The sequence below is a fragment of the Pseudophryne corroboree genome, chromosome 1 (assembly GCF_028390025.1).
Source record: "Pseudophryne corroboree isolate aPseCor3 chromosome 1, aPseCor3.hap2, whole genome shotgun sequence".
NCBI classification, from domain to species: Eukaryota; Metazoa; Chordata; class Amphibia; order Anura; family Myobatrachidae; genus Pseudophryne; species Pseudophryne corroboree.
In genome coordinates, this window is record NC_086444.1 from 786,782,184 (window position 1) to 786,800,406 (window position 18,223).

General features: G+C 49.0%; 1 protein-coding gene across 4 annotated transcripts in view; it reads left to right on the forward strand.

Annotated features, from left to right (window-relative positions):
• The window catches only part of CENPE (centromere protein E), a 635,458-nt gene that overhangs the window by 119,231 nt on the left and 498,004 nt on the right, over positions 1–18,223 (forward strand). For all 4 annotated transcript variants that reach the window (XM_063918152.1, XM_063918161.1, XM_063918167.1 and 1 more), the window contains exons 11-12: positions 2,402–2,527; positions 2,686–2,838. In XM_063918152.1, the coding sequence (XP_063774222.1) occupies positions 2,402–2,527; positions 2,686–2,838 (279 nt within the window). The remainder of the gene's footprint in view (positions 1–2,401; positions 2,528–2,685; positions 2,839–18,223) is intronic.

The window sequence follows — 18,223 nt, forward strand, 5'->3', positions numbered from 1 at the left end:
CTTAAGGTGGTGTTTCTGCTGGCTATTGCTTCAGCTAGAAGAGTGTCAGATTTGGGTGCCTTGTCCTGTAGTACCCCCATATCTGATATTTCACCGTGACCGGGCAGTTCTTAGGACTCGTCCCAGCTATCTACCTAAGGTGGTTTCTTCGTTCCACCTTAATCAGATTGTAATTCCGGCACTTACTTCTCCTGATCTGTCTCCCAAAGAGCGGTCTTTGGATGTGGTACGGGCTCTCCGTATCTATGTGAAGAGAACTGCTCCTATTAGGAAATCGGATTCTCTACTCTGTCTGTTGGACCTTCTTGGGCGGCCCAACGTGGTGCGACCCTTGAAGAATTGTGCAAGGCGGCTACGTGGTCTTCTGTGAACACGTTCATAAGGTTCTATGCCTTCGATACTGCCGCTTCCCAGGATGCTTCCTTTGGACGCCAGGTTCTTGTGCCCGCTACAGTGCGTCCCTTCCCATAAGGAACTGCTTTAGGACATCCCCATTGTCCATTCCTTGTGGAGCCCAGTGTACCCCGCTGCAGAAAACGAGTTTTATGGTAAGAACTTACCTTTGTTAAAACTCTTTTTCTGCGAGGTACACTGGGCTCCACAAGGCGCCCACCCTGACGCACTTAGCTTCTTTGGGTTGGTATGGCATTAGCCGCTGACACGTCTCCTGTCGAGAGAATGCGGTGTTGTGGCTACTCACCGTTGTCTTCTCTCTTCCTGCTACTGCATTGGACTGGTTAACTAAAAACTGAGATCCTGTGCAGAGAGGCGGGGTGATTTAGGAGGCGGCGCTATGCATTCTGGGAACAGTCAAAGCTTTGAGCCTGTTGGTGCCTCGGATCAAGATCCTACTCTACACCCCATTGTCCATGCCTTGTGGAGCCCAGTGTACCTCGCAGAAAGAGTTTTAACAAAGGTAAGTTCTTACCATAAAACTTGTTTTTTTGTGGGCAAACTGAAATGTTCCAGTTCTTGTAGCAGAGTTCATGCCAGATGATAATTAGAAGGGCAACTACCTCTACATGTAATAACTGCATCCTCTGATGTCGTTTTGACTGGATATTCTCATGAAACAACTGCTCCATGACGAGTGACTCCCACATCTTATTAAAAAATCAAAACAAAAACCAGCATTATGACTGTTGGAAATAAATGTGTTAACAATAGATTAGTACCATGGATCGGTCCTTGGGTTATATTTACGGAACTGATCATGTTTATGCCCGAAATGTTTAAAAAGCAATGATTTTACTAGAGAAATACTACTTAGTAAAATCATTGCCCTTTTAAGTTTTGGGCCTAAACACTATATACCCCTAGGACCGCTTCATGGTACTAGGCTATTTGCCTGCTCCTTCCAGCAGACATACTGCTGATGAGTTGGTGTTTGTTTGGTTTTTTTCCTTCTCCCCATGGGGATGTATTCAATATCCCGGCTGTCGGGATCCCGGCACTCGGCACAATCCATTTATCTGTCTGTATTCCCAGAAACTGGTGGCTGTCACCCAGTGGAACATATGGGGCAGCCACTAGGCTTAATGTGGGGCAGTGGTGCCTGTTCAGGAAAGTTAGAGGGTCCTTTCTGTTTGGTTGTTGGGTGCTTTATGGGTGGCGAGGAAGGGGCCTCGGGTGAGCAGTTGTGCAGAGCAGCCACTTTGCCATCTGTGCACACCTTTGCGTCCGAAGATGGGATGCTGCAGTGCCCAGGGGCACTCCCTCCCTTAGGGACTGCTTTGGGATTATTGTATTCAAGGATGAAGGAGAAAATTTCATTTTTATATATTGATTAACTACTTTTCTCTGATTTTAATGGATGTAGTGTTCTGTTTTATGTTTGTCCTTTTGTTTGGACAGTGTTTTTCCTCTACCCTGTATATTTTGCCTCTCCTTTTTGGTCTTGTAATAAGGTTTTAGAAGGGGAGGAGTTGGAGTCCATTCTGTATGTTGTCCTATTTAGATACCATAGATACTTGGCACATGTTAAAAATAGAATAGTCCAGAGATTCTCAAACACTGTCCTCAAGTCATCCCAACGGTCCAGGTTTTATGTTTATCTATGCTTGGCCACGGGTGACTTAATTTGCACCTCGGTCAATTTGATTTAAACATAGATATACCAAAAACCTGAGCCTTTGGAGTGCCTTGAGGACCCTGTTTGAGAACCTCTGGAATAGTTCACAGTCTATACTGTGGCCATATGTTAACTTTAAACTGTGTACACCATTCCGATATTAAACTATAGTAAACTAAACTTATCTTTCATCGTGTTGTAAACCCCCTCCCATCTTATACATCTTAACAGTCTGGGTTTTTTGGTGTGTGTGTTTGTTTGTTTTTTTGTTTTTTTTTGTGTGTGTGTGTGTTTATTTTTTTTCTAACTGTAAATCTGATTAACTTTCAGTTTGCAAGTACTGCAAAACATGTAAGGAATACTCCTCATGTTAACGAAGTTTTGGATGACCAGGCGTTGCTCAAGAGATACAGGAAGGAAATAATGGAGTTGAAGAAACAGCTGGAAGACTTGGAGGTAATGCAGTGGAGCTCTTCCCAGCTGGCTTGCAGCTGCAGTAAATGTTTTATGCAATAGAACAGGTTTTGCCGGGTCACAGAATACCTATTCATATTAACCGTTGAATGAGCATAAATACTAAACATTTTATTTTTATGTTTTTTTCTTTTTTGAAGGAGTCATCAGAGATGAAAGCCCATGCCATGGCGAAAGAAGAGCGTTCTCAGCTGCTGGCCGAAATAAAACAGCTGCAAAAAGAGAGGGAAGACCGCATATGGAATCTGACTAATATTGTCGTTGCATCATCTCAAGTCTCCCATGAAGATAGAGTATGGTTTAACTTCAATATCTTACTTTAAATACTGCCTGTTGTTCCCTCTTCCTCCTCCTTAACTTTTTTTTTATGCCAATGTTTCTGGAATCGCCCTACTAGAGCATGTCTTTGCTGCCGATTTTTGGAATACAGCTTGCTCAACTTATATTTTTGCAATTGCCGCTATTTTTACCGACTTTATTTTTCCCTTACGTCCTTGTGGATACTGGCAGTGACGTGTGGTGAGGTGAGGCAGAGCCTTTCCTGTCATACTAACGTTTGTGCTAAAGGTTTGACTGTATAAAGTATATGAAAAATACAAAGAATATGTTTGAAATATCTTCTTTGCATTATTCTAATCATTTTTATAACCAAAACTCTGGAGTAAAAAGTCTATGGCAGGTGAGACAGTGCCTCACCTGCTTACCTTTTCCGCACATCTCTGATCAAAACTCACCAAATTTCCATGATTTTTTTTACTGCTGCACCTATATATAATGACCAGATGTACCCTTTGGCTCATATATTGTGTGTAAATCTGGCTCTGATGTTAGTCAATGCATCCTGAGCCATTTAGCTCACCGCATGTCCCTGGATACTGGGGAAGTCTAGGTTACCATGGGGTATAGATCGGGTCCACTGGAGCCTGGCACTTTAAGAAACTAGTGTGTGCTGGCTCCTCCTCTCTATGCCCCGCCTAGCAGACTGTTTAGAAAATGTGCCCAAGGAACTGGGTGCATTCTGTTGCTCTCCAGAGTTTTCTTCAGAGATTTTTGTTTTAGTTTATTATTTTCAGGCACACTTGTTGGCAACCAGTCTGCCTGCAACGTGGGACTTAAGGGGAAAACCGAACCAACTTCCTTAGAGTTAATGGTTCGTCATCCCAGCTGAAAGGACACTGAGCTCCTGAGGTGATCTCACACTCCCAGTGGGTGCGCCCATGCTGGCAGCATGCCGCCAGCCCTTAACAAATGCCAAAGAGGGACCAAGATGCGGTGAGTGTTAAACCAGGGACCAGTTTAGAGGGTCCCCGGTACGTGATGGCGGAATGAGGGACAGTATCCACCCGGCTCCGGGCCGCGGTGCACACTGGCTACCCAGACTGGCAAGCAAGTAACCGGGGGCTCTGTGCTCTCATTTTTACACAAATAGCCAGTATAAAAAAAAAATAAAAAAAAAAAAACTGATGCAGGGACAGCGTGCCGTTATGGGCGCGGGGCTTCCCAGAGAGCAGGACCAGAAGGCAAACTGTGCCATTTCCTGCTGCTGCTTCACAGGCTGCACGCGGACACTGCTCGTCCAGGAATCCCCATTGTAAACTGGTGCCAGGGGGTTATAGTGAGGGGGGAGCGCAAGTTCAGCGGTTTTACCGCTGTGAGGAAAATTACACTAAGAGGCCGTCCAGCGGGGCGCTGCTCAGTGTGGTGAAATGTCAGTTCCCATATCTCTCTCTGTCACTCCATTCAGGGTGGTCCAGGTTAGAGTGCTTATCTCGCTAATATTACTGTTTCTCTGACGTCCTAGTGGATGCTGGGTACTCCGTAAGGACCATGGGGAATAGACGGGCTCCGCAGGAGACTGGGCACTCTAAAAGAAAGATTAGGTACTATCTGGTGTGCACTGGCTCCTCCCTCTATGCCCCTCCTCCAGACCTCAGTTAGAATCTGTTCCCGGCCCGAGCTGGTTGCACACTAGGGGCTCTCCTGAGCTTCTAGTAAAGAAAGTATTTGTCGGGTTTTTATTTTCAGTGAGATCTGCTGGCAACAGACTCACTGCTACGAGGGACTAAGGGGAGAGAAGCGAACCTACCTGCTTGCAGCTAGCTTGGGCTTCTAAGGCTACTGGACACCATTAGCTCCAGAGGGATCGAACACAGGCCCAGCCTCGGTCGTCTGGTCCCGGAGCCGCGCCGCCGGCCCCCTTGCAGAGCCAGCAAGAAGAGAATCCTGTAAATCGGCGGCAGAAGACTTCGGTCTTCATTAAGGTAGCGCACAGCACTGCAGCTGTGCGCCATTGCTCCCTATGCACACCACACACTCCGGTCACTGATGGGTGCAGGGCGCTGGGGGGGGGCGCCCTGGGCTGCAATTTGAGTACCTTACAATGGCGAACAGCACATAATATAGTCAAATAAACTATATATGTGCAAATTCCCCCGCCATAAACTACATATAAAAGCGGGAGAAGTCCGCCGAGAAGGGGGCGGGGCTATCTCCCTCAGCACACTGGCGCCATTTTCTCTTCACAGCTCTGCTGGAAGACAGCTCCCCAGGCTCTCCCCTGTAGTTTTCAGGCTCAAAGGGTTAAAAAGAGAGGGGGGACACTAAATTTAGGCGCAAACTGTATATATAAAGCGGCTATAGGAAAAAAATCACTTTTTGTTAGTGTAAATCCCTGATTATATAGCGCTGTGGTGTGTGCTGGCATACTCTCTCTCGGTCTCCCCAAAGGACTTTGTGGGGTCCTGTCCTCAGTCAGAGCATTCCCTGTGTGTGTGCGGTGTGTCGGTACGGCTGTGTCTACATGTTTGATGAGGAAGGTTACGTGGAGGCGGAGCAGGAGCCGATAAGTGTGATGTCGCCCCCTGTGGGGCCGACACCGGAGTGGATGGATATGTCGAAGGTTTTAACCGACAGTGTCAACTCCTTACATAAAAGGTTTGACGACGTGACAACCATGGGACAGTCGGCAGCTCAGTCCGCACCTGCCCAGGCGTCTCAGAGGCCATCAGGGGCTCAAAAACGCCCGCTGACTCAGATGGCAGACACAGATGTCGACACGGAGTCTGACTCCAGTGTCGACGAGGATAAATGTACAGTCCACAAGGGCCATCCGATGTATGATTACGGCTATGAAAGATGTTTTACACATTGCTGACATAAACCCGGTTACCACAAAAAAGGGTATTATGTTTGGGGAGAAAAAGCAGCCAGTGACTTTTCTCTGACGTCCTAGTGGATGCTGGGACTCCGTCAGGACCATGGGGAATAGCGGCTCCGCAGGAGACAGGGCACAAAATTTAAAAGTTTGACCACTAGGTGGTGTGTACTGGCTCCTCCCCCTATGACCCTCCTCCAAGCCTCAGTTAGGTTTTTGTGCCCGTCCGAGCAGGGTGCAATCTAGGTGGCTCTCCTAAAGAGCTGCTTAGAAAAAGTTTGTTAGGTTTTTTATTTTCAGTGAGTCCTGCTGGCAACAGGCTCACTGCAACGAGGGACTTAGGGGAGAAGAAGTGAACTCACCTGCGTGCAGGATGGATTTGCTTCTTAGGCTACTGGACACTAGCTCCAGAGGGACGATCACAGGTACAGCCTGGATGGGTCACCGGAGCCGCGCCGCCGACCCCCTTGCAGATGCCGAATAGAGAAGAGGTCCAGAAACCGGCGGCAGAAGACGTCTCAGTCTTCATGAGGTAGCGCACAGCACTGCAGCTGTGCGCCATTGCTCTCCGCACACTTCACACCAGCGGTCACTGAGGGTGCAGGGCGCTGGGGGGGGCGCCCTGGGCAGCAATGTAATATACCTATTCTGGCTAAAATATATCACATATAGCCCCTGGGGCTATATGGATGTATTTAACCCCTGCCAGGTTCCAAAAAAACCGGGAGAAGAAGCCCGCCGAAAAGGGGGCGGGGCCTATTCTCCTCAGCACACAGCGCCATTTTCCTGCCCAGCTCCGCTGCGAGGAAGGCTCCCAGGACTCTCCCCTGCACTGCACTACAGAAACAGGGTAAAAACAGAGAGGGGGGGCACTTATTGGCGATATTTATAATATTTGAGCTGCTATAAAGGGAACACACTTATTAAGGTTGTCCCTATGTATATTTATAGCGCTTGGGTGTGTGCTGGCAAACTCTCCCTCTGTCTCCCCAAAGGGCTAGTGGGGTCCTGTCTTCTATCAGAGCATTCCCTGTGTGTCTGCTGTGTGTCGGTACGTGTGTGTCGACATGTATGAGGACGATGTTGGCGTGGAGGCGGAGCAATTGCCTGTAATGGTGATGTCACCCCCTAGGGAGTCGACACCAGAATGGATGGCTTTGTTTATGGAATTACGGGATAGTGTCCGCACGCTACAAAAGTCGGTTGACGACATGAGACAGCCGGCAAACCAGTTAGTACCTGTCCAGGCGTCTCAGACACCGTCAGGGGCTGTAAAACGCCCTTTACCTCAGTCGGTCGACACAGACCCAGACACTGACACTGAATCCAGTGTCGACGGTGAAGAAACAAACGTATTTTCCAGTAGGGCCACACGTTATATGATCACTGCAATGAAGGAGGCTTTGCATATCTCTGATACTGCAAGTACCACAAAAAGGGGTATTATGTGGGGTGTGAAAAAACTACCGATAGTTTTTCCTGAATCAGAGGAACTGAATGAAGTGTGTGATGAAGCGTGGGTTACCCCAGATAGAAAACTGCTAATTTCAAAGAAGTTATTGGCATTATACCCTTTCCCGCCAGAGGTTAGGGCGCGCTGGGAAACACCTCCTAGGGTGGATAAGGCGCTCACACGCTTATCAAAGCAAGTGGCGTTACCGTCTCCTGATACGGCCGCCCTCAAGGATCCAGCTGATAGGAGGATGGAGAATACATTAAAAAGTATATACACACATACGGGTGTTATACTGAGACCAGCAATCGCCTCAGCCTGGATGTGCAGTGCTGGCGTGGCTTGGTCGGAGTCACTGTCTGAAAATATTGATACCCTGGATAGGGACAGTATTTTACGGACTATAGAGCAGTTAAAGGATGCATTTCTTTATATGCGAGATGCACAGAGAGATATTTGCACTCTGGCATCAAGAGTAAGTGCGATGTCCATATCTGCCAGAAGAAGTTTATGGACGCGCCAGTGGTCACCTTACAAGCAGACTCAGGGGCGGTGGGGGGTCGCCTCAAACATTTCAGCGCACAGTGGGCTCACTCGCAGGTGGACCCCTGGATCCTGCAGGTAGTATCTCAGGGTTACAGGTTGGAATTCGAGAAGTCCCCTCCTCGCCGTTTCCTAAAGTCTGCTTTGCCAACGTCTCCCTCCGACAGGGCGACGGTATTGGAGGACATTCACAAGCTGTATTCTCAGCAGGTGATAGTCAAGGTACCCCTCCTACAACAGGGACAGGGGTATTACTCCACGCTATTTGTGGTACCGAAGCCGGACGGCTCGGTAAGACCGATTCTAAATCTAAAATCTCTGAACCTGTACATACAAAAATTCAAGTTCAAGATGGAGTCACTCAGAGCAGTGATAGCGAATCTGGAAGAAGGGGATTTTATGGTGTCCTTGGACATCAAGGATGCTTACCTTCATGTTCCAATTTGTCCTTCACACCAAGGGTACCTCAGGTTCGTGGTCCAAAACTGTCATTATCAGTTTCAGACGCTGCCGTTTGGATTGTCCACGGCACCCCGGGTCTTTACCAAGGTAATGGCCGAAATGATGATCCTTCTTCGAAGAGAAGGCGTCTTAATTATCCCTTACTTGGACGATCTCCTGATAAGGGCATGATCCAGAGAACAGCTGGAGGTCGGAGTAGCACTAACCCAAGTAGTGCTCCAACAACACGGGTGGATTCTGAATTTTCCAAAATCCCAACTGATCCCGACGACACGTCTGTTGTTCCTAGGGATGATTCTGGACACTGTTCAGAAAAAGGTATTTCTTCCGGAGGAGAAAGCCAGGGTGTTATCCGATCTAGTCAGGAACCTCCTAAAACCAGGAAAAGTATCTGTGCATCAATGCACAAGAGTCCTGGGAAAAATGGTAGCTTCTTACGAAGCGATTCCATTCGGCAGATTCCATGCACAAACTTTTCAGTGGGATCTGCTGGACAAATGGTCCGGATCGCATCTGCAGATGCATCAGCGGATAAAATTGTCCACAAGGACAAGAGTGTCTCTGCTATGGTGGTTGCAGAGTGCTCATCTGTTAGAGGGCCGCAGATTCGGCGTACAGAACTGGGTCCTAGTGACCACGGATGCCAGCCTGAGAGGCTGGGGAGCGGTCACACAGGGAAGAAACTTCCAGGGCGTGTGGTCAAGCCTGGAGACGTCTCTTCACATAAATATACTGGAGCTAAGAGCAATCTACAATGCTCTAAGCCTGGCAAAACCTCTGCTTCAGAGTCAGCCGGTATTGATTCAGTCGGACAACATCACGGCAGTCGCCCACGTAAACAGACAGGGCGGCACAAGAAGCAGGAGGGCAATAGCAGAAGCTGCAAGGATTCTCCGCTGGGCAGAAAATCATGTGTTAGCACGGTCAGCTGTGTTCATCCCGGGAGTGGACAACTGGGAAGCAGACTTCCTCAGCAGACACGATCTGCACCCGGGAGAGTGGGGACTTCATCCAGAAGTCTTCCACATGATTGTGGTCCATTGGGAAAGACCAATGGTGGACATGATGGCGTCCCGCCTCAACAAAAAACTGGACAGGTATTGCGCCAGGTCAAGAGACCCTCAGGCAATAGCTGTAGACGCTCTGGTAACACCATGGGTGTACCAGTCGGTGTATGTGTTTCCTCCTCTGCCTCTCATACCAAAAGTACTGAGAATTATACGGCAAAGGGGAGTAAGAACGATACTCGTGGCTCCGGATTGGCCAAGAAGAACTTGGTACCCGGAACTTCAGGAGATGCTCACGGAAGATCCGTGGCCTCTACCTCTAAGACGGGACCTGCTTCAGCAGGGACCGTGTCTATTCCAAGACTTACCGTTGCTGCGTTTGACGGCATGGCGGTTGAACGCCGAATCCTAAGGGAAAAAGGCATTCCGGAAGAGGTCATCCCTACCCTGGTAAAAGCCAGGAAGGAGGTGACTGCACAACATTATCACCGCATTTGGAGAAAATATGTTGCGTGGTGTGAGGCCAGGAAGGCCCCGACGGAGGAATTTCAACTGGGTCGATTCCTACATTTCCTGCAAACAGGATTGTCTATGGGCCTCAAATTAGGGTCCATTAAGGTTCAAATTTCGGCCCTGTCGATTTTCTTCCAGAAAGAATTGGCTTCAGTTCCTGAAGTCCAGACTTTTGTAAAAGGAGTACTACATATACAGCCCCCGGTTGTGCCCCCAGTGGCACCGTGGGATCTTAATGTAGTTTTGGATTCTCTCAAATCCCATTGGTTTGAGCCACTCAAATCGGTGGATTTGAAATATCTTACATGGAAAGTAACCATGCTACTGGCCCTGGCTTCAGCCAGGAGAGTGTCAGAATTGGCGGCTTTATCGTATAAAAGCCCATATCTGATTTTCCATTTGGACAGGGCAGAACTGCGGACGCGTCCTCACTTTCTGCCTAAGGTGGTTTCAGCGTTTCACCTGAACCAGCCTATTGTGGTGCCTGCGGCTAATAGCGATTTGGAGGATTCCAAGTTGCTGGACGTTGTCAGAGCATTGAAAATATATATTTCAAGGACGGCTGGAGTCAGAAAATCTGACTCGCTGTTTATACTGTATGCACCCAACAAGCTGGGTGCTCCTGCTTCTAAGCAGACGATTGCTTGTTGGATTTGTAGCACAATTCAACTTGCACATTCTGTGTCAGGCCTGCCACAGCCTAAATCTGTCAAGGCCCATTCCACAAGGAAGGTGGGCTCATCTTGGGCGGCTGCCCGAGGGGTCTCGGCATTACAACTCTGCCGAGCAGCTACGTGGTCAGGTGAGAACACGTTTGTAAAATTCTACAAATTTGATACCCTGGCTAAGGAGGACCTGGAGTTCTCTCATTCGGTGCTGCAGAGTCATCCGCACTCTCCCGCCCGTTTGGGAGCTTTGGTATAATCCCCATGGTCCTGACGGAGTCCCAGCATCCACTAGGACGTCAGAGAAAATAAGATTTTACTTACCGATAAATCTATTTCTCGTAGTCCGTAGTGGATGCTGGGCGCCCATCCCAAGTGCGGATTGTCTGCAATACTTGTACATAGTTATTGTTACAAAAAAATCGGGTTGTTATTGTTGTGAGCCGTCTGTTCAGAGGCTCCTACGTTTGTCATACTGTTAACTGGGTTCAGATCACAAGTTGTACGGTGTGATTGGTGTGGCTGGTATGAGTCTTACCCGGGATTCAAAATCCTTCCTTATTGTGTACGCTCGTCCGGGCACAGTATCCTAACTGAGGCTTGGAGGAGGGTCATAGGGGGAGGAGCCAGTACACACCACCTAGTGGTCAAACTTTTAAATTTTGTGCCCTGTCTCCTGCGGAGCCGCTATTCCCCATGGTCCTGACGGAGTCCCAGCATCCACTACGGACTACGAGAAATAGATTTATCGGTAAGTACAATCTTATTTTCCCCTATCTGACGAGTTGAATGAACTGTGTGAAGAAGCGTGGTGTTCCCTTGATAAGAAACTGGTGATTTCTAAGAGGCGGCGTACCCTTTCCCGCCAACGGATAGGTTACGTTGGGAAACATCTCCTAGGATAAGGCGCTCACACGTTTATCTAAAAAGGTGGCACTGCCCTCTCAGGATACGGCCGCCTTAAAGGAGCCTGCAGATAGAAAGCAGGAGGCTATCCTGAAGTCTGTATATACACACACTCAGGTACTATACTGAGACCTGCAATTGCTTCGGCATGGATGTGTAGTGCTGCAGCCGCATGGTCTGATACCCTGTCTGACAACATTGATACCCTCGACAGGGATACTATTTTGCTAACTGTAGAGCATATTAAGGATGTAGTCCTATATATGAGGGATGCACAGAGGGACATTTGCCGACTGGCATCCAGAATAAATGCAATGTCCATTTCTGCCAGGAGAGTATTATGGACTCGGCAGTGGACAGGTGATGCTGATTCTAAAAGGCACATGGAGGTTTTGCCTTATAAGGGTGAGGAATTGTTTGGGGATGGTCTCTCGGACCTCGTATCCACAGCAACAGCTGGGAAATCAACACTTTTACCTCAGGTTCCCTCACAGCCTAAGAAAGCACCGTATTATCAGGTACAGCCCTTTCGGCCCCAGAAAGGCAAGCGGGTCAGAGGCGCTTCCTTTCTGCCCAGAGGCAAGGGGAGAGGGAAAAAGCTGCACCAGACAGCCAGTTCCCAGGAACAAAAATCCTCCCCTGCTTCCGCCAAGTCCAACGCATGACGCTGGGGCTCCACAGGCGGAGCCAGGTACGGTGGGGGCGCGTCTCCGGAATTTCAGCGACCAGTAAGTTCGCTCACAGGTGGATCCCTGGGTTCTGCAAGTAGTATCACAGGGATACAGGCTGGAGTTCGAGGCGACTCCCCGTCGCCGTTACCTCAAATCAGCCTTGCCTGCTGCTCTCAGAGAAAGGGAGGTAGTACTGGCGGCTATTCACCAGCTGTATCTTCAGCAGGTGATAATCAAGGTACCCCTCCTTCAACAGGGACGGGGTTACTATTCCACAATGTTTGTGGTACCGAAACCAGACGGTTCGGTGAGACCCATTCTAAAATTGAAATCCTTGAACATTTATATAAGACTGTCATTACCAATTCCAGACGTTGCCGTTTGGTCTGTCCACGGCACCGCGGGTATTTACCAAGGTAATGGCCGAAATGAGATGCTCCTCCGAAAGAAGGGAGTCATAATTATCCCGTACTTGGACGATCTCCTTATAAAGGCGAGGTCCAAAGAGCAGTTGCTAGTCAGCGTAGCACTATCTCAGGAAGTGCTGCATCAGCACGGCTGGATTCTGAATATCCCAAAGTCACAGCTGATTCTTGCGACGCGTCTGCTGTTCTTGGGCTTGATTCTGGGCACAGAAAAGAAGAAGGTGTTTCTCCCGGAGGAGAAGGCCCAGGAATTATCATCTCTGGTCAGGAACCTCCTGAAACCAAAGCAGGTGTCGGTGCATCACTGCACGCGAGTCCTGGAAAAGATGGTAGCTTCTTACGAAGCAATTCCCTTCGGCAGGTTCCATGCAAGGATCTTTCAGTGGGATCTGTTAGACAAGTGGTCTGGATCGCATCTCCAGATGCATCAGTTGATCACCCTGTCTCCGAGGGCCAGGGTGTCTCTGCTGTGGTGGCTGCAGAGTGCTCATCTGCTCGAAGGCCGCAGAATCGGCATACAGGACTGGGTCCTGGTGACCACGGATGCAGGCCTCCGAGGTTGGGGGGCAGTCACCCAGGGAAGAAACTTCCAAGGACAATGGTCGAGTCGGGAAACTTCCCTACACATAAATATTCTGGTACTATGGGACATTTACAACGCCCTGAGTCAAGCAGAACCCCTTCTTCAAAACCAACCAGTTCTGATTCAGTCAGACAACATCACAGCGGTCGCCCATGTAAACCGCCAGGGCGGCACAAGAAGCAGGATGGCAATGGCAGAAGCCACAAGAATTCTTCGATGGGCGGAGAATCACGTGATAGCACTGTCGGCAGTGTTCATTCCGGGAGTGGACAACTGGGAAGCAGACTTCCTCAGCAGGCACGACCTCCACCCGGGAGAGTGGGGACTTCATCCAGAAGTCTTCAAGCTGATTGTAAATCGCTGGGAACGGCCACAGGTGGACATGATGGCGTTCCGCCTCAACAAAAAGCTAAAAAGATATTGCGCCAGGTCAAGGGACCCTCAGGCGATAGCTGTGGACGCTCTAGTGACACCGTGGGTGTACCAGTCGGTGTATGTGTTCCCTCCTCTTCCTCTCATACCCAAGGTACTGAGGATAATAAGAAAAAGGGGAGTAAGAACTATACTCATTGTTCCGGATTGGCCAAGAAGAACTTGGTACCCAGAACTTCAGGAAATGATCTCAGAGGACCCATGGCCTCTGCCGCTCAGACAGGACCTGCTACAGCAGGGGCCCTGTCTGTTCCAAGACTTACCGCGTTTGACGGCATGGCGGTTGAACGCCGGATCCTTAAGGAAAAGGGCATTCCAGATGAAGTCATTCCTACGCTGATAAAAGCTAGGAAGGATGTGACAGCAAAACATTATCACCGCATATGGCGGAAATATGTTGCTTGGTGTGAGGCCAGGAAGGCCCCAAAGGAGGAATTTCAACTGGGTCGATTTCTGCACTTCCTACAGTCAGGAGTGACTATGGGCCTAAAATTGGGTTCCATTAAAGTCCAGATTTCGGCCCTGTCTATTTTCTTTCAAAAAGAACTGGCTTCAATGTCTGAAGTTCAGAAGTTTAAGGGAGTGCTGCATATTCAGCCCCCTTTTGTGCCTCCAGTGGCACCTTGGGATCTCAATGTTGTGTTGGATTTCATAAAATCACATTGGTTTGAGCCACTTAAAACCGTGGAGCTAAAATATCTCACGTGGAAAGTGGTCATGCTGTTGGCCTTGGCTTCGGCCAGGCGTGTGTCAGAATTGGCAGCTTTGTCATGTAAAAGCCCATATCTGATTTTCCATATGGACAGGGCAGAATTGAGGACTCGTCCCCAATTTCTCCCAAAGGTGGTATCAGCGTTTCATTTGAACCAACCTATTGTGGTGCCTGCGGCTACTCGTGACTTGGAGGATTCCAAGTTGCTGGACGTAGTCCGGGCCCTAAAAATCTATGTTTCCAGGACAGCTGGAGTCAGAAAAACTGACTCCCTATTTATCCTGCATGCACCCAACAAGCTGGGTGCTTCTGCTTCAAAGCAGACTATTGCTCGCTGGATCTGTAGCACGATTCAACTTGCACATTCTGCGGCTGGACTGCCGCATCCTAAATCAGTAAAAGCCCATTCCACAAGGAAGGTGGGCTCTTCTTGGGCGGCTGCCCGAGGGGTCTCGGCTTTACAACTTTGCCGAGCTGCTACTTGGTCGGGTTCAAACACATTTGCAAAATTCTACAAGTTTGATACCCTGGCTGAGGAGGACCTTGAGTTTGCTCATTCGGGGCTGCAGAGTCATCCGCACTCTCCCGCCCGTTTGGGAGCTTTGGTATAATCCCCATGGTCCTTACGGAGTACCCAGCATCCATTAGGACGTCAGAGAATATAAGAATTTACTCACCGGTAATTCTATTTCTCGTAGTCCGTAGTGGATGCTGGGAGCCCGTCCCAAGTGCGGACTCTCTGCAATACGTGTATATGGTTACTGCTTAACTAAAGGGTTTTGTTATGAGCCATCTGTTAATGAGGCTCATTTGTTGTTCATACTGTTAACTGGGTATATTTATCACAAGTTGTACGGTGTGATTGGTGTGGCTGGTATGAGTCTTATCCTGGATTCCAAATCCTTTCCTAGTAATGTCAGCTCTTCCGGGCACAGTTTCCCTAACTGAGGTCTGGAGGAGGGGCATAGAGGGAGGAGCCAGTGCACACCAGATAGTACCTAATCTTTCTTTTAGAGTGCCCAGTCTCCTGCGGAGCCCGTCTATTCCCCATGGTCCTTACGGAGTACCCAGCATCCACTACGGACTACGAGAAATAGAATTACCGGTGAGTAAATTCTTATTTTTTCATACTTGTACTGTGTACAAGCATGTCTGCAAATACGTCTGTGTGTACTTTATGCAAAGCTAGGTTTACACCTTCCTCACAAGGTTCACTGATGTGTGCCCAATGCTCAATTCCTTCACAGGGTAGTGAGGTGTAGGCACCAGAGTGGATGGAATCCTTTAAAACTTTGATTTCTAATATTAATTCAGAGCTAGCTACGGCTAAGCAAGAGAGGCAAGCGCTGAGGCACACTATGGACACATTTATGGTAACTGCTGCCGACCACCCACAGGCTCTTGAGCCCCCACTGTTCGTCTCTCACAAACGCACTCTTCATTTGTTACAATCTGATTCTGAACTACCAGAGCTTGATGAGGGAGAGGTGGTGGACGAGGATGATTCCCTGTCCTGGGTCTAGAAGCCCTCATTTATGCCATTAGAGAGGTGCTTAACATCCCTAATAAGGAGGAAGAGCAGGCAGAGGAATCGTATTTTAATGTGAAGCCTAAGGGCTATAACACACGTGCCGGCTCCTGCCATCCGGGAAAAATCCCGGACTGCTTTTTAACGCTGCCGTGTTGCAGAGACACATGCAGTGCAATGTGTCCATTCACACGGGACGGCTGCCGGGTTGCAGCCAGAAATATCCACTGGAAGGTCCGGCTGCCGTGCCTTATTTGTAGGCAGTGAACCATGTGTGTGAAGGGGAGCTTTCACACACCGTGTTTTTATTTATTTTTCTCTATCGTCCTAGTGGATGCTGGGGTTCCTGAAAGGACCATGGGGAATAGCGGCTCCGCAGGAGACAGGGCACAAAAAGTAAAGCTTTTCCAGATCAGGTGGTGTGCACTGGCTCCTCCCCCTATGACCCTCCTCCAGACTCCAGTTAGATTTTTGTGCCCGGCCGAGAAGGGTGCAATCTAGGTGGCTCTCCTAAAGAGCTGCTTAGAAAAAGTTTAGCTTAGGTTTTTTATTTTACAGTGAGTCCTGCTGGCAACAGGATCACTGCAACGAGGGACTTAGGGGAGAAGAAGTGAACTCACCTGCGTGCAGGATGGATTGGCTTCTTGGCTACTGGACATCAGCTCCAGAGGGACGATCACAGGTACAGCCTGGATGGTCACCGGAGCCGCGCCGCCGGCCCCCTTGCAGATGCTGAAGTCAGAAGAGGTCCAGAATCGGCGGCTGAAGACTCCTGCAGTCTTCTAAAGGTAGCGCACAGCACTGCAGCTGTGCGCCATTTTCCTCTCAGCACACTTCACACGCAGTCACTGAGGGTGCAGGGCGCTGGGGGGGGGCGCCCTGGGAGGCAAATGTAACCTATATAAAGGCTAAAAATACCTCACATATAGCCCCCAGAGGCTATATGGAGATATTTAACCCCTGCCTGGATTCACTAAATAGCGGGAGACGAGCCCGCCGGAAAAGGGGCGGGGCCTATCTCCTCAGCACACGGCGCCATTTCCTCTCACTGCTCCCAGGTCTCTCCCCTGCACTGCACTACAGAAACAGGGTAAAACAGAGAGGGGGGGCAAATTTATGGCGATATTTTGATATATATAAAGCAGCTATAAGGGAGCACTTATTATAAGGCTATCCCTGTTATATATAGCGCTTTTGGTGTGTGCTGGCAAACTCTCTGTCTCCCCAAAGGGCTAGTGGGTCCTGTCTTCGTTAGGAGCATTCCCTGTGTGTCTGCTGTGTGTCGGTACGTGTGTGTCGACATGTATGAGGACGATATTGGTGTGGAGGCGGAGCAATTGCCAAATATGAGGATGTCACCCCCTAGGGAGTCGACACCAGAATGGATGCCTTTATTTATGGAACTACGGGATAGTGTCAACACGCTAAAGCAGTCGTTTGACGACATGAGACGGCCGGACAATCAATTAGTGCCTGTCCAGGCGACTCAAACACCGTCAGGGGCTGTGAAACGCCCTTTGCCTCAGTCGGTCGACACAGACCCAGACACAGGCACTGACTCCAGTGGTGACGGTGATGAATCAACCGTATTTTCCAGTAGGGCCACACGTTATATGATTTTGGCAATGAAGGAGGCGTTACATTTAGCTGATACTACAGGTACCACTAAACAGGGTATTATGTGGGGTGTGAAAAAACTACCTATAGTTTTTCCTGAATCAGAAGAATTAAATGACGTGTGTAATGAAGCGTGGGTTGCCCCTGATAAAAAGCTGATAATTTCAAAGAAATTATTGGCATTATACCCTTTCCCGCCAGAGGTTAGGGAGCGCTGGGAAACACCTCCTAGGGTGGACAAGGCGCTAACACGCTTATCTAAACAAGTGGCGTTACCCTCTCCTGAGACGGCCGCACTTAAAGATCCATCAGATAGGAGGATGGAAAATATCCAAAAAAGTATATACACACATGCAGGTGTTATACTACGACCAGCTATAGCGACTGCCTGGATGTGCAGTGCTGGGGTAGTTTGGTCAGAGTCCCTGATTGAAAATATTGATACCCTGGACAGGGACAATATTTTACTGTCGTTAGAACAAATAAAGGATGCATTTCTTTATATGCGTGATGCACAGAGGGATATCTGCACACTGGCATCACGGGTAAGTGCTATGTCCATTTCGGCCAGAAGAGCTTTATGGACGCGACAGTGGACAGGCGATGCGGATTCAAAACGACATATGGAAGTTTTGCCGTATAAAGGGGAGGAGTTATTTGGAGTCGGTCTATCAGATTTGGTGGCCACGGCTACAGCCGGGAAATCCACCTTTCTACCTCAAGTCACTCCCCAACAGAAAAAGGCACCGACTTTTCAACCTCAGCCCTTTCGTTCCTTTAAAAATAAGAGAGCAAAGGGTTATTCATATCTGCCACGAGGCAGAGGTCGAGGGAAGAGACAGCAACAGGCAGCTCCTTCCCAGGAACAGAAGCCTTCCCCGGCTTCTACAAAAGCCTCAGCATGACGCTGGGGCTTCTCAAGCGGACTCGGGGACGGTGGGTGGTCGTCTCAAAAATTACAGCGCGCAGTGGGCTCACTCGCAGGTAGATCCCTGGATCCTGCAGAT